The following is a 27,221-nucleotide window of genomic DNA, read 5'->3' as shown; positions in this document are numbered from 1 at the left end:
AAAAAAAATTCAGATACAAAGGACTGTTTGTCACCAGTGTTTGCAATGACTGGTTTAACTGAATTTCTACTTAGTTTTACTGATAATCCATATTCTAGCTGCACTTATGATCATATGGAGAGTCTGAACAATAGTGGTTGGTGAGAAAATGGGGGAGGCTGGGGTGGATGTTGCTTTAAATGGAAAAAAAAAAATACAGCTGGAAAAATCCTTACTGTAGTATGAGCTATTTCAGAAAAATACCTGGCTTGATTTTGCATTTTTTTTTTTTTTTCTTTTTCACCAGTAGAATTAAATTCTTTTTTTTTTTTTCTTGGCTTCAAAGAAGTCTGGGTTGCATAAACCATTTAACACTTTTTTTCTGTACTGTATAAAGCATATGAACATTCTTATAAAGAGATGAAAAAATTCAAAATCACGCTAGCTGCTGTTTCTTACCACATGGTAGTTGGAAGATGTTGCTAACATTTCAAAGTGAGGCAGGAAGATTAATTAGATGGGAGTAAAGATGTTCTAGTAGCCGTTGAAAGCCTTGATATGGCCTTTTTACTCTCTCTGTGTTTCCCTTGTTTTTCTCCTTTCCTCATTTCATTGTGTTCTGCATCAAACCCCCTACATCCCTCAGAGCTGCGAGAAGGTTGGTGTGTTTTTTACTTTTTACCCACCTTACAAAACTATTAATTTAAAGAATAACAAAGAATACAAATGAAATGAATGTAGCTGCATTGTGGCCTTTTACTTTGTATTTATTTTATATATGTTTTGCTTTTTAGTATTATATTTTAGTGGTGAATGGTTTTGCTCATGGCTTCCAATGTTTGCTCATCTCTTTGATGCATGATGAGAGGGAGTGAACTTGAGTGCATGCCAAGCTCCTGTCTTAACATTAAGGCTGGATAAACCGCCTTAATGAGTGTGTCTCTGTATTATCTGTTAATTTTATAGGCTTATTTTTAGTCCCGTGAATGTTTGCTTGCAAAGAATGGCTTCCTGTAATTTCAAAGTCAGGCAGCCCCATGCATGATAAATACTCTTATGTACAAAGAATGGTTTTATGTATGTGGAATTATCTGTTTGCTTTGTGTGGCCTATGTGAATTGGCTGGAGGCATGCCTGCTCTCTTATGTATCCTTGCTCCTTCCCCTATCTCCATTATGGTTGTTATTCTCTCATGAGGCCATCACAGTAAGCCCCTTTAGAATCAATTTAAAGAAATCCAGCAGATTTGCTAAATAAGAAAAACATTGACTGTTTTCTATGGAAGCTAAATTTTTCTTAACATTTAAAGCAGTGGCTCAAATTATTACAACAATTTGAATTGTGCTTTGTTGACCCACATGAACATAGTAAATCAAGATCTTTGAAATACTTGGGGCACAATTTTCAAGCTGTCTGAACATAGATAAAGACCACATATAGGTTTGGTTTTTTATTTTATTATTTTAAATTCAAGGGTTTTATATCAGTTCTCTAAGCAAAAGTATGCACACCCATGTGTGCTTTGAAACTTACCATGGGTGCAAAGGCCATAGTGTTTACCTGCACTTTCATAATCTGAAGATAGATGTTTGAAAAACTGCAGAGTTACAATTAACAGAAAACATAAATGAGTGAAGAATTTCCCTTGATAGAGCCTGTTGGGTTCTTTTTTTCTTACTTGAGCATGATGCTTTGAATGAACTCATAACTTCACGGCCAAATACCGTTGAGCGATAAAATTGCTAATTGTTTATGAATACTTAACAATGTAAAATTTGCCTGATGACGATTGACATTGCCCAATGCTAACATTTCTGATGGTTGATAAAATTTGGTTCCGAGGGCTAATTTCTGATGGTTGATAAAATTTGGATGGAGGCAAATACCTTGGCTTGTTGAATCTTTATCTCATTGGTAAAAAGCTTCTTATAAGATGCTTTCATGGTGGATATTTTAAAAAGGCAACATGCACATCAAAGTGCCTTCATAAAAAGGGTGCCCGGCACCAGCATTAGATCCAATGATACACAAATGTTGATATAAGCATAGACCATGGTATTTTATAGAATAGACACAAATATCACAACCCTGCCTTGGCTCTACCCCTTACTATGCAACCAGGAATTCCCACACGCGGATCACAAGAAAGTAGATGTATTATTTCTTTCCCTGCACTTTATGCATTTGCAGTTCTATAAAAGCACTTTTAGTCCCAACAACACTATATGCATCCAGTTGACTACTTAATGAATGGCTTTTTCATAGGTAGAGCTCACTGGAATACATGCATTTAAGTAATGGAAGAGGGTAGAAAGGAAGGGGTGGGAGGGCTGTTTTGGGGGAAACTCTTCTGTATATTGTATTGATATGTGTTTCATGTATTCTGATGTTATAAACTAAATAAAAATAATCATTAAAAAAAAAGATCTGCTTGGAGGTAATATTTTAAGGACAACAAAGAAAACTGGGGAGACCCAATGATCCACAGTGAAAACATTCCACTGATGAAAACAAAAACTGTGGATACAGATGTTCTGGAGACAATGTCACCGATGAAAACAAAAACAAAATTGTCTCCAGAACATCTGTATCCACAGTTTTTGGTTTTGTTTTCATCAGTAATATTTTAAGGGACATCAGTGTGCAGGATCGCGTTTTACACATCTGAGTTGGCTTATAAAAATGTCTTCATTGGGACGTCATAGCACCCACTTTTTATGTGATACATATATACGTAAGCCTCTAGAATTGGAAATTGGTCAGATGGGGGCAGGATCAGCACTTACATACCAGTTTTATACAATATGTTCATACATGCCCATTACTAACACATACATGTGCACAGTAAGACCTGGGTGGGGTTAGTTTATCAAGGTGCTTAGGAGTATATGTTGCCTTGATAAAATATCAGTGTTTAATCAACAGCTATATGTTTAATTAACCTCAATACTCAGACTCAAAAAGACGATGTATCAATTCACAAAACTGTCTGATGTATATCAAAAGATTTATCTATTTTCTTATTCATTAGGATTTTTTTAGACCTCGGTAGTGCTTTATCGCTGGGTACAAAATCACTCACGTCTTCATCGGTCTCTGAATGTTCTTTTTTTTAATATCTTTATTCATTTTGAAGCCAAAAAACAAGTGCAACATATTATACAATCATATTATACTATAATAGCACTTAAATTCAATCAAAATTGTAATCTATGACAAATATATATATCGCACCCCCCATCTTCATATTCATAAATTGCACTCAAATTAAAAAATAAAAATATTTTCCATCCCCCCCTCCCACCCACCCACCCTGGACGTGCATGATCAAGGGGCAAAACCAATAATCACTCTTTGCAATACTTTGTCAATGGCTCCCAAATATCCAGAAACTTCTTATAATGTCCTTGTTGTATAACAATTATACGTTCCATTTTAAAGACGTGACACAGAGACTCCCACCAAAAGGTATAGTTCATTTCATCCCAGTTTTTCCAATTCCGTAAAATAAGTGTATGGCAACCCCTGTCATAATAAAGAGGAGTTTGTTATTGTGAGATGATATTTGACTTTTAGCTCTCATTAAAGTGCCAAATAGCACAGTGTCATATGTTAGTGCCACTGGGTTTTCCAGTACTCTGTTCACCTGATCCCAAACGGATCTCCAAAATTGAAGTATCAAGGGACAATAATATAATAGATGATCTAATGTCCCAGGTTCAAGATAACAGTGCCAGCATCTATTAGACTTGGAACTATCTAATTTCTGTAATCTTACCGGAGTTCAAAATGTTCTATGTAATAACAAAAACCAAGTTTGTCTCATAGATGCAGACACCGTACATCTCATCCTCCAAGTCCAGATTTGTGGCCATTGAGACGCAGTAATCTGATGCTTTATCTCAATGCTCCAAATGTCACGAAGACCAGTTTTTGGTTTCTTATTCAAAAATCCAGATAGTAATTTATACCACTGAGCAGCCTGGTGACCCAGGAATCTGTCTGGAAGCACAGGAATGGCAAACTGTACTGATTTGTAAGATTTTTCCAGTCAGGGAACCCCTCCTGAATGGCCTGCTTCAACTGCAACCACCTATAACTTTGAGTTTTAGCAGTACCAAATGTTTGTTGTGGTCGTGAAAAATCAACAGTATGACCTTTTTCCAACCAATGCTGAACAAACGGTGCCTCTAAGATTTGAGTCACTAGTGTTTCCTTTTAGAGGCACATTATTGATAACATCTCAGTTGGGTAGGAGGGTGGCGATTACAATCAGTTATTAAATTTCAAAGAGCAGCACTGGATTTTTCAATTGAACTCTATTCAGCTTATGGGGTTAAATCTGGAGACAGAATAGGCTACGCTCCTCTAAGTTCTGTGGGCTCTGGGTGGTGATTGTCTCTCTGAGATCACATGATCTGTCCCTTTTAAATCTGAGCAAACAAAAAAAAAAACACTGCCACAATGTTTGCCAAAAGAAATTACATGCTGGTTAAATGAGATGATAGTTTAAATTATGAAAGATTGAAGTTGCTCAGGAAGTCGTACTTAAATCTGGACTGCCTGTACATCTGACAGTCTTGTGAATTGATGCCTTGATAAAATAAGCACATAGTGGTGTAGCGAATGTAGGAGGCACCCACTGCGCCTTCCTCTCCGCCCCCCGCTCCTTCCGCTCCAACCCCCCTCTTCTCTGCCCCTCACTCCCTCTGTGCCAACCCCCTCACTCCTTCTACGCTCCCACACCATACTTGTTCACTTTCTTCCCACCCTCTTCTTTAAATCTTTGCCTGCATGAACAGCTTCTCCAGCCTGATGCTTGTTCTGTCTTTCCCTCTGACATCACTTCCTGGCCCTATGACCCGGAAGTGATTTCATAGGGGGCCAGGCTAGCACGAGCAGTAGGCTAGAGTAGTTGCTTATACAGGTGAAGATTTACAAAAGGTAAGGGGGGAGGCGAGGAAGGGATTGGGTCGAGCGTGGTGTGAGGGGTTGATAGAGAGGTCCTGGCACCACCATCCAGACTGTGCTCGGAGCATTCTGCTCCCCTTCCCCCCCTCACCTTACTATGCCACTGTAAGCACTGTGTGTGTACCTTTCTTGCGTAGGTACCCATTGATGAAATTATCCACTTTGTGGACAAACTACATAGACTTTTAACATCATTGGGGGAGGGCAGTTTTCTCTCTTCAGACAGCTGATCAATATGGGCATAAAAGTGTTTTATGCATTTAAGTCGCTCTGAAAATTGACCTTTTTCTATATTCTGCTAGTAAGAAACACTTCAAAACAATTAATGCTTTCCCCTATAAATGTTATTGGGATCAGATATATATAAGTGTGTATGTGTTTGCACACACAATCATGCATGCACACACCCATGCACATAATCTAAATTTTCAGAGCCAGAGCACTGATCTGTTGCATCCTGGTTAATTTCATGGTATTGTGTTTCTTTAAATATTAACCACCCTCTTAGTGTGATGTCCTGCTGTTTAGTTTAGGTTAGCTGACCCTCATTTTGAATGCAGTGACCCTCTAATAATAAAGATGTTTCTGTTTTATCCCTTTATTGTGAACATAGTGCAGCCTTGAATATTAAATGCCCTGCTTTCATTGCTGTGGCTAGAGTTACTTAATAACTTCAGCTTAATTAGATGCCCTTCCCAGTCTATTTCCAGTCCTTTCCTTCCTTCTATCCGTCTTTCTGTCAATTCTCTTCTTAGTTGGATTCTGTTTTCCTATTCCCCTTTTTAATCATTTTTTTGTGGTGTTCTATTCTCTTACTTTACCCTATGCATGGTTGCCTAAATCTCAGTCATTTGCTTGCCTGCATGACCAAAACCCAGTATTTCTACTGGTGTTGCCTTGTTTCTTTTCATGTGACTTTAGAGTTATATATATATTTTTTATTTATTTAAGTATTAGTGTGAGGTCTTGAGGCTGCATCTACTTTTAAGACTGAAAGCAAACCAAAGTTTTACTTTCAGTGAATTGTAGGTTGTGTCGCAGGGTTGTGATGTGACAATGTGATTTCTGCACACATATTCACATCAGCTGGAAGTGCACAGCATTGACATTGGTTTTAATACTGAAATCAAGCATGCTGCTGACCTTCTAGGTTTTTTTTTCTACATGAAATATACATATACATGTTTAGAGGCCTATGTTGCCTTTATAAAATAGGCTTGCATGTATATGTATATATATATATATGTGTATATGTGTGTATATATATATATTTTAATTATTATTTTTTGTGCATGGTGTTTGTGCATTGTAGTGGGTCAGTTGTGGGGCGCTTTCACGTCTGATTCCAGTTTGAATGAATGTGCTGAAGATATTGAACAAAGAAATGTAGTCATGTTCTGTATGTTGCGAGAACATTTGTATGTAGTATGTAAATTTTGTTTAAAAGCGCACAAATTAGTTTTAAGCAAAATTGTGTCTCGTACAGTGCATGTAGTCTATGTAAAAAGAAATAAATATATCCGCTTCTGCTTTGGTATATGTTATTACCATTACTGTGTTTTATTCCAGTTCGCCGTGTTCCACCAAGGTTCTCAATTCCACCAACGAACCATGAGATCATGCCAGGGGGAAGTGTGAATATCACTTGCGTTGCAGTGGGGTCACCAATGCCATATGTGAAATGGATGCTGGGAGCTGAAGATTTGACACCTGAAGATGATATGCCAATAGGGAGGAATGTGCTGGAGCTTACTGATGTCCGTCAATCAGCTAATTATACATGCGTTGCAATGTCTACTCTTGGTGTTATAGAAGCAATAGCACAAATAACAGTTAAAGGTAATTTTTATACACAAAGGTAAATGTGTATCTATAAATGAATGGGAGGGAGTGAAAAAATGGCCTAGCAAAACAGGCTGAATATCAGAGAAGCCAGGGTTCAAATCCTGTGTTTTCAGTGATGTTCAGTGATGATTCTTGTGGCCTTCAGCAAGTCACTTCACCCTCTGTTGCCTCACAGAGAGCAGTGTTCAAAACTGTTTCTGTAGTTCTATGAATAAATGATTTGATTACAAAAATATGGTCCAGTAACTACATAATTTTTGCTACCTGAAGGTTTTATAATTACCGTGTTTCCCTGGAAATAAGCCCTAGTCCCGGAATTTGCCGGCAGTTTCCTTTCCCTCCCTCCCTCCCACCCCTTGTGCAGCAGAACCCTTGAGTGAGCACTGTCCCCCTCCCCCCCGAACACCTGCACCTGTTGCACAGCTGAACCCCGATCCTTCCCTCCCCCCCATCCAAACCTTGCCGACCGCGAGCGAGTCCTACATACGGTACCTCCCTAAGCAGCGTTGGGCTGGCAGCACTTTAAACAGGCTGCTTCGGCCTTGTCCGCCTATGAATTCACTCTGCCGCATTACTGATGGGTGGTGCTTTCACAGTAGGCAGCTTGAGTCTGGTGGTTTTGATAGGGGAGGAGGGGCTTGCCTGCTGTCAGTGGCAAGTTTGGCAGCTCCCTGTTGGTAGGGGTGACTGCCTGGAGTGTTGATCGGTTGCTGTGTTTGGATGGGAATAGTTCGGTTCTGTGAGCGTATGTGGTTGCAGCTTTGTTTTTGGGTGGGGAGCCTGTAAATTACAGTTCTGTGGCAGTGATCCCGAGCTACAAAGTTTGGCTCATTGAAAAATGAGCGGTCATATGTTAGTGTGATCAGATGAGTGGTGACGTCATGTGACCTGGAATGGGGGACAAGAGGGTACATGCCTACCCCCGCAGGCTCTGCCAAGGATGAGCCATTAGGGGGAAGTGAGCTCAGGGGAGCGAATATGCTTTTAGGCACTTGGCACGGAAGAGGGGCATGGAGATCCATGCCACCCCCCTAGGCTCTTGCTGTCATTGCAGGGTCAGAAGGAATATAATTTTGCTTTGTCAAATTGCAATGTTTTGTAGCTTGGGAGGCGAAGGAATTGTTAATTGCTTGTTTGTTTGTTGTCCCCAAAAAACGAAGCTTCGGCCTGTTTATTACCATCAATAAAGAGTCTGTGGTTTATTTATGGTTGACATTATTATTGGCATACAAGATTTGATAAGCAGGAAGAGAGGAGGTTTGGTGAGGGAGGCGACAACTTGGCCATTCCAGATCCATATGTTATTGAAATTACAGTATTTAGCTACTACTAGATATCTTTCATTTAGTGAGATAACATTGGTTAGAGCATGTGATATGTTATGATGGTTCCATATTAGCTGGTTTACAACCATGTTACTGCACCAACTAGGCACTGTGCACATTGTACTATTTAATTGATCTAGGATTATTTAATGAAATATTAACTGTACAACAATTTTGCTTTTATGATTAGCATATATTAATACACGGTTATTATATTTGCCCCAGTGTTAAAACTTCAGCATATTTCAATTTGGGTGCCAGGTTATAGGAAGAGAGGGTATAAGTGTAGTTTGATTTATTGAAAACCTTAAGCATACGTTTGTATATATTTTTGGATACCACAGAATTTGGCAGAACTGAGCATATAGGCCCTCTTTTACTAAGGTGTGCTAACCGATTTGCGCGTGCTAATCAAATTAGCGCGCGCTAAACGCTAACACTTGCATGTTAGTCTATGGACGCGTTAGCGTTTAGCGCGCGCTAATTCGATTAGCACGCGCAAATCGGTTAGCACACCTTAGTAAAAGAGGGGAACAATGTATGTAACACAATCTACATTTTAATTGGTAATCTTACTCTATCGTATTTCTCTGTGATGAAGTTTTGAATGTCAGAATAGAAAAAAGCCCTAGAGTTCAACTTGAAGAGAAAGATAAGAGTTTTTATAATTCAGAATTCTACCAAATCAGGGTACAGTCTCATTTAATTCTTAAATATACTGTGTTGTCAAGTGTTAAAAATGCAGTTCATGATTCTTTTTTTTTCCTCTCCTAAATTATTTTCTAGCCTTACCCAGATCTCCAGGAACTCCAGTAGTGACTGAAAGCACAGCAACAAGTATAACATTGACTTGGGACTCTGGAAATCCAGAGCCTGTCTCTTACTACATTATCCAACATAAACCTAAGAACTTGGAAGAGCAATATAAAGAAATTGATGGAGTGGCAACGACACGATACAGTGTTGCAGGACTAAGCCCCTACTCAGAATATGAATTTCGGATAGTTGCTGTGAATAATATTGGACGAGGCCCACCAAGCGAACTGGTGACAACAAGGACATCGGAACAAGCCCCATCTAGTGCTCCACGCAATGTACAGGCTCGCATGTTGAGCTCAACAACTATTTTGGTCCAATGGGAGGAGCCGGAGGAGCCCAATGGGCAGATTAGGGGCTATAGGGTTTATTACACCATGGATCCTACTCAGCATGCCAACAGCTGGACAAAGCACAATGTGGCCGACAGCCATATCACCACTATTGGGAATCTGGTACCACAAAAAACATACTCTGTGAAGGTCCTTGCTTTTACTTCAGTTGGGGATGGGCCTCTCTCCAGTGAAATTCAGGTCATCACTCAAACTGGAGGTAAATTTTATTATCAATAAACATCATGGAAATATTGGTTGAAATATGCAGTGAGATAGTGTTTTTATCTCACAACAAAGTATCTTCTAACAGTCTTGACATTGTGAAAGGTATGTCTTAATAACTCCTGGTGGTTGATAATACTGCAGCAGTCTTATTTTGTGGAGAAAGAGTGAAGAGTTAACCAGCCATTACGCAACTGCAGCATCTACTTCCAGGCTATGCACGGGGAACTGCTACCGTGTTTCCTCAAAAATAAGACCTACCCCGAAAATAAGCCCTAGCATCATTTTCAGGGTAGGTCTTAATATAAGTCCTACCCCAAAAATAAGCCCTAGTCCCAGGATTCACCGGCAACTCTTCAACCCGCCCCCCCCCCAACCGCGCAGCCGAACTCCTGCTGATCCTCCATCCTTCCCTCCCCGCCAATCACGAGTGAGCCCTGCCTTTAACCGAAGCAGCATCAGGCCAGCAGCACTCTAAACAGGCTGCTTAGCCTCGTCCATTGGGAATTTCATTCTTCCGTGTTATTGTTAACCATGCTGGCTGTCGTTTGTTCTTCTTTCCACCTTTGTTTAAATGTGGAATTCATGTGGTCTGGGCTCCCAAGATGGTATTTTTAAACAACATTCATGCCAGATTTAAAGTTCTAACCTTTGTGGCTGATCCTTTTAGCTTCATTTTCGCCATTTTCCTCATTTTATCATAGTAATCCTTTGAAAAAATGAAATGCTTCTATGGTAGATTTCCTTTGTGACTTCATTCCAGATATTAAGGAGGTCAAATGGAATAAACTATATGATGGCCTCCTGACCACTCAAGCAGCCAAACTAGACAACCAAATCGCCAATCTACTGACGGCATCCTTCGACTACAAGACTTTTAGAAAAGAAATAAAGACCATACTCTTCAAGAAAACTCTGAAAAAAGAAATAATACCGCAAGTCTCAAACTCCACCTTTCACTAAAGCCAACTACCCCAAACAAATAACCTTACCCATTTCTTACTCTTTTTGAAAATGACCATTTATTTTTTTTTTTTGTAAGTTCTTGTTGTAATACATCTTGGATAATTCTTTTGTAATCTGCCTTGAACTGCTAGGTAATGGCGGAATAGAAATCCCTAATGTAATGTAATGTAATATTAGCTCAGGTTTGATCATGTTATGATTGCTGTTTTCCAGAGGACTTAACTCTTGCACTTTGCCCTGCATTCCTCTAACGACTAGCTCTAAAATAGCCACCCTCTTGTCAGTTCCTGGACCAGCTGCTGCAACAAGCAGTTATTTATTACTTATAAGAATTTTACTCCCAGCACTCCTTGTTGTAAGATTTATCCAGTCAGCATTGGGGTAATTTAAATCAAAATAGTTCAAGTAATATGAGCAACTGTGTCCAGCAGGGAAATGAAGAGCCTTTTTGAGAATGTTTGCAACAGCCCTCCCCTGATACGACACTGAATCATGAAATAGGATCTTTTTCAGGTGGATGTTATATCTCATTGCTTCCTTTTGGATTTAAATTTGAGAGAGATAAATTCAAAAATGACAAAGACTAGGGGGTGACTCGAAGTTACAGGAAAATACTTTTAAAACCAATAGGAAGAAATATATATAATTTTTTTTCACTCAGAGAATTGTTAAGCAATGGAACGTGTTGTCAGAAGTTGTGGTAAGAGTGGTTAACGTAGCTGGTTTTAAGAAAGGTTTGGACAATTTCCTGGAGGAAAAGTCCATAGTCTTTTATTGAGAAAGACATGGGGGAAGCCACTGTTTGCCTTGGATTGGTAGCATGGAATGTTGCTACTATTTGGGTTTTTCCAGGTATTTGTCACATGGATTGACCACTGTGAAGATAGGCCAGTAAGACTATTCTTATGTATTAACTATTCCCTGCTGGGTATTGTTGCTCATAACTACTTGAACTATTTTGTTTTTTGATTGTATGTATTATTGGGTTCAAGTGATTCTTGTTGCATATAAGTCATTGAAACCACCCATTATTATATTGTCACCCAATTTACCAGCTTTTCTAATTTATGTAAACATTTCTTCATCCTGTCCCAGTGGAGGTACCATAGCCCTACTCGTATGCTCCTTCCCTTCACACATTGAATTTCTGTCCATAAAGATTTCATCCTGCTGTTTCATATATAATGTTTAATTTATTTGATTCAATTTCCTCTTCAACATAGAGTGAAATCCCCCTCCAATTTGATCCACTCTATCAGTGCAATATAATTTGTGCCCTGTTAACACAGTGTTCCACTGATTCTCCTCCACCAGGTCTTTGAGATGCCTATTATATCAACGTCTTCATTTAGTGCTATATCTTAGCTCTACCATCTTATTTTTTTAGATTTCTAGCATTTGTATAAAGACATTTCAAATTGTGTTTATTTTTCCTTGTAGCTTTAAGCTGTGTAGAAATTGACAGGGATAATTTGCATTCTTTACCCTGTTCTCCCCTTAAATACTCCTGACTTCCTTTCACCATTGTTGAAACTTCTATTATGATTCCCTAAATATCCTGTTTCAGTAGTATCATTCAAGAATACTCCACTTTTGGCTTCCCTCTCATTTTAGTTTAAAAGCTGCTTTATCTCCTTTTTAATGTTTACACCAGCAGCCTGGTTTCATCCCTGGTTAAGGTGGAATCTGCTTTGTTGGAATAGATTGCCCAGTTCCTAACAAATCTAAATCCCTCATCCCTGCATCTTCATCTCAACCACACATAATCCTAGCTCTATTTCCTTTTTGTTTGCTGGAGGATCTGGATTTCTACTTTCTACCTGAGAGCCTAAATTTGGCTTCCAGAACTTCCCTTCTTCATTTTTCTGCATCATTTGTACCCACATATACCAAGACTGCTGGCTCCTCCCCAGCATTATCTACGACGGGAACTCATGGCAGCCATTTTAGATGTGATCTGCATGGGGCAGGAGCATAGGAAGATCGCTCCTGCCCCGAAAGACTGCTAGACCACCAGGTAAGGTCCGGGAAGCGGGAGGGAGATGGATGTGATTCCAGTTTTAGGAAATCGCAAATAATCAAAATTGCAAGTCTTAAAACCGTGAATTGGGAAGGGGAGGTGTACACAAATTTTTGTGTGTATTTAAATAATTTGAGTTATAAAGCCAATATATGCAGTAGACCAATTGTAGTATTGAAACTTTTTAGAGCTGAAAGCCTGTTTCTTTTATGATTATCCTTAAATCTTAGAAAACTTATTAACATTAATAATGACATAAATGTAATGATATGGGGTATATTTTGGACTCTCTTTTACATGTCTGAACAGTATTTAAGACTTCCATTCTGGAGTGGATTGACTGGTCTATCAGTAAGGCAGTACCCAAGGACTCCTTGTCTGTTAACCAGTGGTATTGGATGGGCAGTTAGGGGCCTATAATCTAAAACTTACTTGTTGGGGGCCCAGTCTGTCCCTGCTTATATTGCATAGCAGTATTCATTATTTCAGCTTTCACTTTAAAAGGGCAAGTATCAAAAGTGGTTTTTGTAAAGAATAGGGATTTTTAGCACCCAGAAAAACAACATTAATTTGGAGCCCCAAAATAAAGATAAGTAATAATTGAAAAGCTTTTATTGCTATTTATGGAGGATAGACGAGTTTGAACATTTTTTCTATAATAAATATAATTGAAAAGAATATTTGCATTTACAGGGCTCCTTTTACAAAGTTGCGCTAGCGGTTTTAGCGCGCACGCTAGACGCTAATGCCAGCATTGAACTGGTGTTAGTTCTAGTCGCGTAGTGCGGGTTTAGCGCATGCTAAAATTCTGTGTGCGCTAAAAACACGGTATCGCAGCTTTGCAAAAGGAGCCCATGGACTGTAGACCAATTAAGAGGTTGACTATGGTAATCTCAAATTTAAGTTGATGTTTTGAGTGTAGCCTCTGAGGTCTTCGTGAAAATAATAAGATTGTAAAATTGGTAAATTGCAACAAGGTAAAGTTTTGTTGGAACTGGTTATGGTTTAAGTTGAAACTTACAAAAAAAAAAAGTTCTCACTATCTTTTGAGTTCTGATGTTTTCCCTTTTTTCACTCTCTCTTTCTAATATGTATACTACTTTATACGTGCTCAGTAGGCTGGTCATCTATTTATCCCATTAGATTTTCATTGCTAATAATTCATTGTTGTGGCCCAGTTAGATTGACCCACATCCCATTTCTGATCTGGTCACCACAGGAATTTTTCTTTCTTTCTGCGTATCTATCATCATCGTGCAGTTCTGGATGGATTACTTACTGTGCCCTCCAGTGCCAGAGCTCCTTGCTGTGACACCATGGAGAATGAAAGTAGTATATAAAAGTGTACTGATGTAACTCTTATTTGGGGCATTGTAACATTTGTAAACTACTTGAGCTGATGGAATTTTCTTACACTCTGAAACCATCCCTGAAATACCCGCAAGCCATTTGATTCACAAGATGAAGACAAGGTAGAAAAAACATAGTAATTTAAAAAATAAGTGAAGCTTTTGACAAGAGAATTTATTTAAATGCTATCTAAGGTCTGAAAAGTTCACAGTATTGTGTGTGTTTGACATATATATTTTTTGAAGAAAAAAAAAAAAAAAGACTAGAGCAACTCACCTAGCTTGAGTAGCTTACAAAAGTGGCAGTGTTTTAGGAGGCATATCTCTTGCGCATTGGTCCGGATTTTGCACACGGTGACTACATAGGCGGCTGCCTAAAATAACGCTGCCGATCACTTTCTAATCATGGCTACTACAGTTGAACATAAACACCGGTAATGTAAGCCATGGTTTTGAAGGCCTACATTCTCATCATCTTTGTTTGACGTGAATCATGTCTATAGGTGCCTAACAGTGCCTAAGGCCATTTCTGTTATAAACCATGCCTATTTTGACCTAAGGTGCTATTGAGTACATGTGTAAACATGATTATGGCATCCTGTTTTGGAGGCACCTACATTTTTAAATGACATTCTAATTCGTTTTAAACAACGCGATCAATTACTGTTCCGATTAATACCAATTATAACAACGCCGTTTAGAGAATATAAGTAGATCTATGACTAGATCTTTTTTTTTCATTAAATAATTTATTGAAATTTTAAAATTTAAAAGGATACAAACAGAAAAGTATAAAACAGAAAAAAGTCATAGGGTGTCATAACATATAAATCTAAACTAAGCATAAAACATTAATCATTAATTTTCAATAAACATTCCCATACATTCCTAAATTTTTCTAAATTTCCACATTTAATTGCATATAATTTCTCATACTTACTAAATAGACATAACATATTCCACCACGTATTATATTCTAATTTATAAAAATCTTTCCAGTTAATGAAAATAGTTTTAAGCATTAACATTAGCAAGATCTTTACTAATTGTGTCATATAGGTATTTAAGAAAGACTGTAGCCCAATACCTCCAAATATAATTATCGGATAAGACAATGGCTCTGTTATGGACAACACATATGAAATTGTTCATACTGGCACTGCTACTGGTACTTTTACTGAGGATACTATCATTGTGTTACTGAAGCCAGGCAAAGATTGTTTACAGACAAAATTATAGACCTATATCCCTCATCGATATTGATGCTAAGATCTATGCTAAAGTTCTTGCAAACAGATTACAGAAAATCTTGCCTGCTTTGATTCATCCTGATCAGATCGGTTTTATGACCAAAAGATTTTCGTATGATAATACTCATATGTTCACCAATGCAACTTTACATGCATCTGTCAATAGAGATCAGCAATTGCTTGCAATGAGCCTTGATGCTGAGAAGGCATTTGATCGAGTGGAATGGCCCTTTATTTTTGAACTGTTGTGATGGTTTGGTTTCCGAGAGGCATTTATTCGAATGTCTAAAATCCTATATACAGCTCCTGTCACTAGAATATGTATTAACAATCAGATATTAGATCGTATTTACTTTGATGTACAAATCAACTAGATAAGGAAACTTAAAGAAATGTCCAATTGATATAAATACCAGATATTGAGGACAAATCTACAATAAGTGGATTTATTGCTAGCAAGAGGTCCTATTTACTTGACATGAGGTACAAGGCAAGGATTGCCCAGAAATAGCTAAGAAAAAAAAAATTAAATTGAATTAGGTTGGGCAGAGTGGATGGACCATTCGGGTCTTTATCTGCTGTCATTTACTATATTACTATGTCCCATTTCGCCATTGCTGTTCAATCTGACTTTATGCCCTTGAAAATCTGTCTGGAAACATAGACTCGGCAAGCTATACTGATTTTTTAAAATTTTACCAGTCAGGGAATCCATTCTGAATGGCCTGCTTCAATTGCACCAACTAGCTGAGAACAAACTCAAAAGAGTTGTTTTTATACTCAAGACCTCAAACACCCAAGGCACTATTTGTATTTGTTTTTCGTGCCCTTACAGGGGTGAAGTGTTCATCATTGGTCTTATGCAGGATTTTTTAAACATTTTTGTAATTTAGAATTGTGGTGGATATTTAATATAAAGAAGAGCACATAACTTAAAGCCCAACTGCTACCAGGCTGTTCACTGGTAGGTTTCGTCAGGGGCTCGTGCTTTACTCCAACACATTTTAGACATTGGAAGTCCTCATTTGCTCCTCTCGCACCACAGAAATTGTAATCATTTATAACCTTGAGACTTTGATATATCAAATGATTGCTGTAACTGTATTAACGATACCATCTTCCCATTCAAAATTACATCATCTAGGGTACAAATGCCTGCCTGCGACCAATGTTTCCAGAGGATTTTAGACTTGCCAATTTTTATCTTGGAGTTCAACTATAGGGACTGACATTTGGTTTGTTGTATTGGAATAGGAGTTAACGCATCTATAAATTTTAATGTAATCCAAGTTGAGTGGAAAATAATATTATCCTTATATACAGTATTATTGGAAGCTTGATACTCAAAATATGGCTAAGATAAAGTGGGTCACAATATTAATATATAATATATTCCCATATATCTGAAAAAGTGTATCCTATTTTACCTAAAAATATATCAAGGAGGAGGCCTCAGTAACAGAGCCCACGTTCAGTCGTATTCACAGACTGGAAATTTTGACGTGGTTATATTGCTCTTTAGCTCTAATCATTGGCCAACTCCTGTATTTAACTTTATTATCTTCTATCAATATAAATAAGAATTCAATATTCTAATTAATATCCTATTCTATAAATATTTTTTATCAATATTTTTTATCACGTTTTTACTTTAATTTTTTCCCCAAAATAACTTATTGATATCTACACTTCTCCATCTGGTTTGAGACTAAACTGACAAGATTTAAAGAACTCTTCAGTTCTATTTCAAAAAGGACCTTGCTAACATTCAATTTCTTGCAAGTTACTTAGCTTTTTAACAGCGCTTGTATGTCAGAAACAGCCAACGAGGCCAGCGTTTCGTGGACTTCCACTTCTGTCCACTGCTTCAGGGCTATAAATTATATGCACCAAGCCACTGTAAAAAGAAAATAAACTCAGATAACTCATTCAAAATTTAGTATCATACAGAGCTCTTTTCTTTACTTACTTTTCCGTAACTTATTGACAGCAGTCTCTACAATTTTGAAAATGGCGACAACCTCGTTTTAAAGAGCCGTACAGCGTGTTGACGTCAGCCCCAGCGTAACCAATTAGCATATAGAATGTAAAGAAAGTATGGAACCCTCAATAAAAATGTTGCCATTCCATATGTTTGTTTAGCCCATTTGGATATAAAGTATGTAAGCGATTGATCCATCGTTGTTCATGCTGTGCTAAGGTTCTACGGAAATCCCCTCCTCTTATATTTGGTTTTAACACCTCAATGATCGTGGCTCGTAATGTCAAAAACTCATGATTTTTTGTTATGCAATGTCGAGCTAGAGGGGCGCCCATATTATGATTTTTGATAGCACTTTTGTGTTCCGTAAGGCGGACATTGAATCTGCGGGATGTCTGTCCTATGTAAATTAAATTACATGGGCATTTCAGAGCATAAATAACTCCTTGTGTTCTGCAGTTTGAGGTATGTTTTAAGGCATAATCTTTTTTATCTCCTGGATTCTGGAATACAGTGGTCTGTTCCATTATTGCACACATTTGACAACCACCACATTTAACATGGCCCAAATGTTCTTCAATCTCTTGCGCTTGTTTATGTGGAAGTTGTGAAGGGCATAATACTTCTTTCAAATTTCTAGTACGTCGGTAAGCTATCCGCAGAGCATAATCCTTAAATGTTCCAGCTATATTGAGCATTTCCCAATGTCTCCTAAGGGAACTATTCTCAGAATACGTTAGGACGCATGTTATCTGTTTCTCAATTGTTGCCGAATCACTTCTTTGTTTAGGTGTTAATAAAAGTTCACGGTGATTGTAATAAGCTCTTTTATACGCTTTTGTTATAATCTTCGGAGGGTAGCCACGTTGTAAAAATTTCTCCTTTAAACAATTTGCTTGATGTTTAAATTCAATATCAGAAGTGCAGATTCTTCTAATTCTCAAGAACTGTGAGAAAGGTAGACTTTTTTAAGAGAATGAGGATGTGCACTGGAGAAATGTAAAGTAGCATTGCTGTCTGTGGGCTTAGTATATACTTTTGTATTAAATTCACCGTCAATGATGTTAACATATACATCCAAAAATGATATTCCGGTATTACTATAATCGTGGGTGAACTTAACTTTAGGGTGACAGGTGTTAATGTAATTTAGAAATGTATTCAATGCTTCAAGACCCCCGTTCCAAATCATAAATATATCATCTATGTAACGGGTCCATAGCATTATTTTATCATAGAAACACGAAGAATATATCCACTTCTTTTCAAAAGCGTCCATAAAAAGATTAGCTACCGAGGGGGCCATAGTAATGCCCATTGCAATACCAGAATTCTGTTGGAACAGTTGATCTTCAAACATAAAAAAACTTTCTTGAAGAACCAATCTAGCTAATTGTTGAAGAAACTCAGTTGGAACCTTGGGTTCGCTTCTCATGTCTAGTGTGTTTTCAATAATTCCCAATGCTTCTTCCTGAGGAATAATTGTGTAAAGGGAGCAGACATCAATGGTTTCCAATATAGAATGTTGGTCAGGTTTAATTTGGTTAAGTATCCTCAAAAATTTGGTGGTATCTTGAATATATGAGGTAGTTTTTTTCACTGCATTTTGCAGGAACTTATCAATGTATATCGAAGAAGCTTCTAAAAGAGCCCCTCTATTGGAAACTATTGGTCTTCCTGGGGGAGTGTCTAAAGATTTATGAATTTTTGGAAGTAAGTAAAAAATGGGAGTTTTAGGATACATGACATTGAGAAAGCAAAACTCTTTCTTAGTTAAGTAACCTTTATCCAAGGCACTTTTTGTGAGTTTATTAATCTTAAGTTGTATTTCTTCCGTGGGGTTAGAGGATAAAACTCTATAGTCAGCACTATAGAGCTGTTTATAGGCTTCCTTTAAATAGTCTTTTTTATTCATCAAGACTATTTTACCCCCTTTGTCAGCTCTTCTGATAATTAGTTCATCATCTGCCAAAATCCCGAGGGGATTACGAGTGTACAAAGAACCCCGCATGTTCAATGATGATGCGGAGTTTGGTCAAAAATGGATCTCAATCCTCAATAAATGCTCTCTCAATTTGATGGTTCTAATTATAGAGCGTAGCAGACAGGCTATGACAACTATTAAAACCGAGATAGAGGATAAATTGAAAGTTTTAAAACAGATTACAAACGACAATGAATTTAAACAACAGCAGGAAGAATTAAAAACTAAAGTTGATGAATTTAGAATGATTATTCAGAAAGACAAACATAAGAAATTTAAGAGAGATGAAAACGATTACTTGCAAAATAAAGTCTATCCATGGTTAACAACTCAAAACTTACAGGAACCTATTAAAGGAAAAAAGGTATCTTTTAATCATACTTCGGAATCATCAAGCTTTGGATCCAGCTCCGATGAAGATTTTTTAGGCCCAAAACCACAATACTCCCGCAGAGGAAAGAAAAGAAGAGGCAACAATTGAGGACAAAGAGGATATCAGAATCAGGGTCAATATATAAACCAGGGCCAATATCAAAATCAAGGCCAATACCCAAACCTAAGATCACAAACTCGAGGACAACGAGGACAATGGTTCCCTTAAAAAAACAACGTGGAATGGAGAACTGTATGAGCACTTCACCACCGGACTCTCTAATTATTAATCTTTCCACTCATTTACTCACAACTGATGAATGTACCCTGCTATCAAAAGGCTTGTCGTTTGTACCACTAACTCCGGTAGACGCGTTCCAAAACAATATTGACATTGAAAAATTCTACCGTACTTTAAGAATTAAGGCTTTTTTCTCTCAGGATAAGGATATCACACAGGATGAGCCAGAATCTATAGTCTTCCCAAAATCTAACTGGATCCCCCTGGGTCCGATTGACCCGGTGATAGAGACCTTTTATAAATTGATGAAGGCTGATATTGAACAGATTAACACCAAATGTCATTACAAACGAACTTATAACATCAGTAAAAATGAAAATACTGCCATTAAAACACTTTTGGCAGATGATGAACTAATTATCAGAAGAGCTGACAAAGGGGGTAAAATAGTCTTGATGAATAAAAGGAAGCCTATTTAAAGGAAGCCTATAAACAGCTCTATAGTGCTGACTATAGAGTTTTATCCTCTAACCCCACGGAAGAAATACAACTTAAGATTAATAAACTCACAAAAAGTGCCTTGGATAAAGGTTACTTAACTAAGAAAGAGTTTTGCTTTCTCAATGTCATGTATCCTAAAACTCCCATTTTTTACTTACTTCCAAAAATTCATAAATCTTTAGACACTCCCCCAGGAAGACCAATAGTTTCCAATAGAGGGGCTCTTTTAGAAGCTTCTTCGATATACATTGATAAGTTCCTGCAAAATGCAGTGAAAAAAACTACCTCATATATTCAAGATACCACCAAATTTTTGAGGATACTTAACCAAATTAAACCTGACCAACATTCTATATTGGTAACCATTGATGTCTGCTCCCTTTACACAATTATTCCTCAGGAAGAAGCATTGGGAATTATTGAAAATACACTAGACATGAGAAGCGAACCCAAGGTTCCAACTGAGTTTCTTCAACAATTAGCTAGATTGGTTCTTCAAGAAAGTTTTTTTATGTTTGAAGATCAAATGTTCCAACAGAATTCTGGTATTGCAATGGGCATTACTATGGCCTCCTCGGTAGCTAATCTTTTTATGGACGCTTTTGAAAAGAAGTGGATATATTCTTTGTGTTTCTATGATAAAATAATGCTATGGACCCGTTACATAGATGATATATTTATGATTTGGAACGGGGGTCTTGAAGCATTGAATACATTTCTAAATTACATTAACACCTGTCACCCTAAAGTTAAGTTCACCCACGATTATAGTAATACCGGAATATCATTTTTGGATGTATATGTTAACATCATTGACAGTGAATTTAATACAAAAGTATATACTAAGCCCACAGACAGCAATGCTACTTTACATTTCTCCAGTGCACATCCTCATTCTCTTAAAAAAAGTCTACCTTTCTCACAGTTCTTGAGAATTAGAAGAATCTGCACTTCTGATATTGAATTTAAACATCAAGCAAATTGTTTAAAGGAGAAATTTTTACAACGTGGCTACCCTCCGAAGATTATAACAAAAGCGTATAAAAGAGCTTATTACAATCACCGTGAACTTTTATTAACACCTAAACAAAGAAGTGATTCGGCAACAATTGAGAAACAGATAACATGCGTCCTAACGTATTCTGAGAATAGTTTCCAAATTGCGCGTTCCCTTAGGAGACATTGGGAAATGCTCAATATAGCTGGAACATTTAAGGATTATGCTCTACGGATAGCTTACCGACGTACTAGAAATTTGAAAGAAGTATTATACCCTTCACAACTTCCACATAAACAAGCGCAAGAGATTGAAGTACATTTGGGCCATGTTAAATGTGGTGGTTGTCAAATGTGTGCAATAATGGAACAGACCACTGTATTCCAGAATCCAGGAGATAAAAAAGATTATGCCTTAAAACATACCTCAAACTGCAGAACACAAGGAGTTATTTATGCTCTGAAATGCCCATGTAATTTAATTTACATAGGACAGACATCCCGCAGATTCAATGTCCGCCTTACGGAACACAAAAGTGCTATCAAAAATCATAATATGGGCGCCCCTCTAGCTCGACATTGCATAACAAAAAATCATAAGTTTTTGACATTACGAGCCAAGATCATTGAGGTGTTAAAACCAAATATAAGGAGGGGATTTCCGTAGAACCTTAGCACAGCATGAACAACGATGGATCAATCGCTTACATACTTTATATCCAAATGGGCTAAACAAACATATGGAATGGCAACATTTTTATTGAGGGTTCCATACTTTCTTTACATTCTATATGCTAATTGGTTACGCTGGGGCCGACGTCAACACGCTGTACGGTTCTTTAAAACGAGGTTGTCGCCATTTTCAAAATTGTAGAGACTGCTGTCAATAAGTTACGGAAAAGTAAGTAAAGAAAAGAGCTCTGTATGATACTAAATTTTGAATGAGTTATCTGAGTTTATTTTCTTTTTACAGTGGCTTGGTGCATATAATTTATAGCCCTGAAGCAGTGGACAGAAGTGGAAGTCCACGAAACGCTGGCCTCGTTGGCTGTTTCTGACATACAAGCGCTGTTAAAAAGCTAAGTAACTTGCAAGAAATTGAATGTTAGCAAGGTCCTTTTTGAAATAGAACTGAAGAGTTCTTTAAATCTTGTCAGTTTAGTCTCAAACCAGATGGAGAAGTGTAGATATCAATAAGTTATTTTGGGGAAAAATTTAAAGTAAAAACGTGATAAAAAATATTGATAAAAAATATTTATAGAATAGGATATTAATTAGAATATTGAATTCTTATTTATATTGATAGAAGATAATAAAGTTAAATACAGGAGTTGGCCAATGATTAGAGCTAAAGAGCAATATAACCACATCGAAATTTCCAGTCTGTGAATACAACTGAACGTGGGCTCTGTTATTGAGGCCTCCTCCTTGATATATTTTTAGGTAAAATAGGATACACTTTTTCAGATATATGGGAATATATTATATGTTAAGATGAAGTGGGGCCATATGATGACTTTCCAAAATCAACCAATCCCACAGACTCTCCATGAGTTCAGGAAGGATCCAATACATACCCTGACACAAATAAAGGCTTGATGATACCTATAAATTTTGGAAAATTTACCCCTCCCATCGATTGAGATTTTTGTATAGATACTAAGGCTATTCTTTAAGTTTTACCAAGCCAAAGGAATTTTGTAAGAATCCCATATAGGTGTTTTTTTTTTTTTTTTTAAATAAAAAGAACTCTGAAAATAAACTGGTACCATACTCATTTGATAACAAACTACAGGTTTGAACTCTCCCCCACCAAGAAAGATGTAATGGATTCCAATGCTCACAAATTTCTTTGACTTTCAACAATAAAGATTTTTCATTTACTGTCATTGTATCTTGCAATGTTTTTTTAATCATTATACCCAAATATTTTATTCCTTTTTCCAGAAAATTTACCAAATGATCAATCAATTCCAGTAAATGAGGGATGGTTGATTCAGGGTTTTTAAAATGAAGCAATATATCATCTGCATAAGCCAAAACTTTATAATCTCGACCTGCATATGGAATTCTCTGTATCTCCCTTGCCTGCTGAATCACCAACAATTAGGGTTCCAAAACAATGTCAAAAAGCAAAGGAGATAAGGGCCATCCTTGTCTAACTCCCCTCTTTGAACTAAAACGTTCAGAGAATGTATTATTAATATATAATCTGGCTGAGGGAGAACTATACAAGTTTGAATCATTTGAATAAATCCGGAGTCTATCATAAACCAATTCATTGCTTGGTACATAAAAGTCCATTCTACTCGATCAAAGTCTTTCTCTGCATCTCTGCATACAAGGATATGGAGAAGGCCGGATCCTCAATAATTTTTGCTAAATTAAGCTTATGAAGTGCCAATCTAGGGCTCCTTTTACTAAGGTGTGCTAATGGTTTTAGTGCGCGCGCTAAATGCTAATGCCTCCATAGTGCTTGCGTTAGTATTTTTCATAGACGTAATTTATTTATCCATATTGTACAGTTAGCAACTCTAATAGTGGCTGCACTTTAAGAAAATCCAAATAGCTGCAGGTAGTCTCCCAAAACTAAGCTGCAACCTCCGTACTATCTCTGGGACTCTGCCCCAGTGTTTCACTGGTGACATCGTCGCCCTGGGACAAAGAACCGAGGTCACATGCTCACTGTTGTTAGTGATGAGGGCCGGCATCCAGTAACTTCTGAACAGTGAGAGGCAAGGTCCGGGCAAGGTAGAGGTGGGGCATGGATGGGGTCAGGGTATAGGTGGGGCTAGGCATGGTGACTACCACATAGCTCCTCTGGAGTCTATCGAACCGAACCCCAAGATTTTGCCAGCGCAGGCCGACCCAAAGTCCAATCCCACCACCAGCACCACCAGCCTTCCTCCCCACTATGCCCTTCTTTGTGAGATCTCAAAAGCGACTCTGCTATGGCCCAATCAGAGGCCCACCAGCACCTTCGGTGAGCAGAGCATTACCAATGAAGTGCCGAGAAAAGGCAGAGCTTCGTACCTAGCAGGAGTGGTTGGATGGTGGTGGTGTCGAATCCCAGTCCCACCACCTCACCTTTCACCATTTTCTAAGAGTTTTATTATAGCGAATATTTCTCAGAGGACAAGTAAGCATAATATTCTCACATGTGGGTGACATCATCATCCATGGAACCTGGTACAGACACTGCCAAGTGCACTGTCATTTTAAATCTTTAGGCAGTGCCCATACTGTGCATGTGCCAGTATCTTTCTGTCTGTCATTGGCTTGCAGGACCATCAGTTTTCCGTAGAGCCAAGAAGCTGTGTCATCAGTTTCTCCTCAGTACATCAAACTTAGATATCTTTTTGTGCCTTCCTAGTTTTATTTTATTGTAGTTTTCTTCATAATTCTTTATTTTTCTAGGGTTTGGTTTTTTTTGTCATTTTCTTGAATTTGGTTAAATATTGTTTGAGACCTTTTTTGCCCCAGGAAGCTTTGACAATTTTTTATATACTTTTTACACAAGCTCCCTGGGATATTGAGCTTTTTTGACTTTGAGTTGTCCATTTCTCCCACCATTTCAAAGAGGATGCCGAGTGGCTTGAAGAAATATACTTGATGTAATCGGACCAGTTCAGGTTCTCATCCCCTTAATTGGTAGATCCTGACCATTGAGACATTCACTGTGACCTCTATCTGCATATGCAATAGAGGACACTTAAAGCCTAACAACTTTAGTATGAAAGAATTTTTGTTTTGTCATCAACATTGAGCATGGCAGGAGATTCAGGACCCGATGCACAGACTGCATCACTAGCGACACCAAGTGCAATGATGCTGTATAAAGAGGGGCGGATGTCTTCCTAGGCGAGGTTTGACATCATCTTCCTCCATGCCTCACCCATTAGGGGAGGAGGTAGCACATAAGAAGCATAAATATTTTTCCTCTTCTAAACATGGCATGGGTTTTTCTCAGATCTCCGCCTCCTGAAAGTATAGTATGGATCGATGCACCATACAGTACTGTCCATCGTTGCAGATTTTGTGTTCTTACAGGCGTGTCTCAGCATCAAGCAGACTGCTTCCATGGCGATGTCATTGCCAATGCAGACACCAACTCTCAGGGCAATGATCAAAGAAGAGCTTTTGGAGCTACTGCTCATCCATGCCTGCCTCAGACCAGTCTGAGGATACATCAAGGCCTCACTCAATTATGAGGTCACACACTCCTGCTTGATGCCAACAGTTTATGCAGAATTTTTTACAGTTACATATTAATTTTGACATATACCACACAGCAAGTGTACAACCTTGGCAGTACATTAATAAACAGGGAGCCTTGTTAATAAGTTATGTTTCATGTGAATTTAATGCACAATAATAACACTGTAAAGTCAGTCAGGCCCAAGGTTGTATAATCTTGTAATTTTACCTCCCTGCATTTCAGTGATGCAAGCTGTTATATACTTGCCCTCCACAGCCATACTTGGCCTAAAAGAGAAGGCATTTCTGGACCAATTCTTTCATTTTCTTAGACCTAGAAAAGGATGACTCTCTGGGCTATCTGAAACAGCCCTTATTCCCCTTCATGTCTCTTATTGCCTCTTGGCAAGGGCCTCCCCTTCCTACCCCACAGGTGCAGTGATTGATGTGAAATGGATATGAAAAAATCCATGCAAAATTGTGCTGGTCTAACTCATTCAGTCTACTGAAATGTAGTAAAGTTCTTATGTAACCTTGAAGTTGACGCAAACCATGCTGTCTAATGTATTTTACATTGACCTTATTTTAGGATTAATGAACTGTTTTACATGCATTTCCTATGACACAGCTCATTAATATATTTATGGCATTAGTTCTCATTAACATGAACTAATGCATGAGTACATTTAGGTAACACCACATTAATGTAGTTGAACACACATGAATGCTGTTTATTGTCCATTAAAGCTGCATTAGCCTTAATGTACCTTGACACTTTGACCCCTTAATGTTATTAAGGTTGGTGCCATTTTGCATGGCAATGTAGTCATACTCCCTTCCGCTACTGTCGGACTGCTAATGGGGAAGATCTGGCCTGACCGAAAGGAGTGGGATACAAGGAGGGTGGACCAGCATATTGTGATTGTCTTTTTCTGAGGCTTTGCTGGGTAGGAAGAACAACACTTTGGGAGGAGGTTTGGAGAATATCTTGGCTCACGTTAGCCCTTGCATTACTGAGGAATAAGATGGTCATATTTGATGTGCTGTTACTGGTGGCAGTAATGCAGTGCTTTTACCTGATACCAAACTATCTGGTTTAAATCCCATTAGCCAATTGAGCATCTAAGAAGTAATTTTATAAAGCTGTTTTGATACATAAAATGGTTAAAAAATTAGGTCATGCTTAAAATTCTGTGCGTTTTGTTGTAGAATAGGCTGAGATCACATATCTTTTTTTGATTTAATGTTCAGTTTTTCCTTAAGTTAGTCACCCTTTTTTTCTGTCTAACTCCTGCTACACTGTCTTATTTCTCTTAACTCCACTTACACCCTCTGTCCTTTATTAATATATTTTAATGTGTATTGTGCTGACATAAGTGACGTACTGTGCTATGAATATATATATATTTTTCTGTTGTAATTGTCTATTGTCTATACCTGGATTAATCTTGCTTTACACTACCTGGAGTGAATTTCTTCAAAAAGCAGCAAAAAAAAAAAATTCCAAAATTATCAAACACAGACTAGTTCCTTGTAAATACTCTTCCAAGGATCAAAAGACAAAAGGTCAAAAGAATGCTATGTTATGGAGGAAAAAGCTTCAGTAATTATAATACTCTGGATAGGGGTTTTACAACCACACTCAAAGCGATTTACATACAGGAACTTCAAGCATTTTCCTTATCTGTCCTGGTGGGCTCACAGTCTATCTAATGTACCTAGGGCAGTAGAGGAATAAGTGACTTGCCCAGGGTCACAAGGAGCAGCATGAGGTTTGAACCAACAACCTCAGGGTGCTGAGGTTGCAGCTCTAACCACTTTGCCACACTCTCCTGCATTTGATTTGTGCTGTACTTACCCATCATGGGCAG

General features: G+C 37.9%; 1 protein-coding gene across 12 annotated transcripts in view; it reads left to right on the top strand.

Annotated features, from left to right (window-relative positions):
• Nucleotides 1-27,221, top strand: part of PTPRD (protein tyrosine phosphatase receptor type D) — a 1,247,124-nt gene that overhangs the window by 638,080 nt on the left and 581,823 nt on the right. For 7 of the 12 annotated variants that reach the window (XM_033918835.1, XM_033918790.1, XM_033918810.1 and 4 more), the window contains exons 7-9: nt 626-637; nt 6,520-6,789; nt 8,907-9,488. In XM_033918835.1, coding sequence (XP_033774726.1) covers nt 626-637; nt 6,520-6,789; nt 8,907-9,488 — 864 coding nt within the window. The remainder of the gene's footprint in view (nt 1-625; nt 638-6,519; nt 6,790-8,906; nt 9,489-27,221) is intronic. The other 5 variants (XM_033918844.1, XM_033918800.1, XM_033918751.1 and 2 more) reach the window with 1 other exon arrangement.

This window comes from Geotrypetes seraphini, chromosome 1 (assembly GCF_902459505.1).
Source record: "Geotrypetes seraphini chromosome 1, aGeoSer1.1, whole genome shotgun sequence".
NCBI lineage: Eukaryota > Metazoa > Chordata > Amphibia > Gymnophiona > Dermophiidae > Geotrypetes > Geotrypetes seraphini.
Note: the sequence above shows the minus strand (reverse complement) of the source record. Positions and strands in the feature narration are given on the sequence as shown.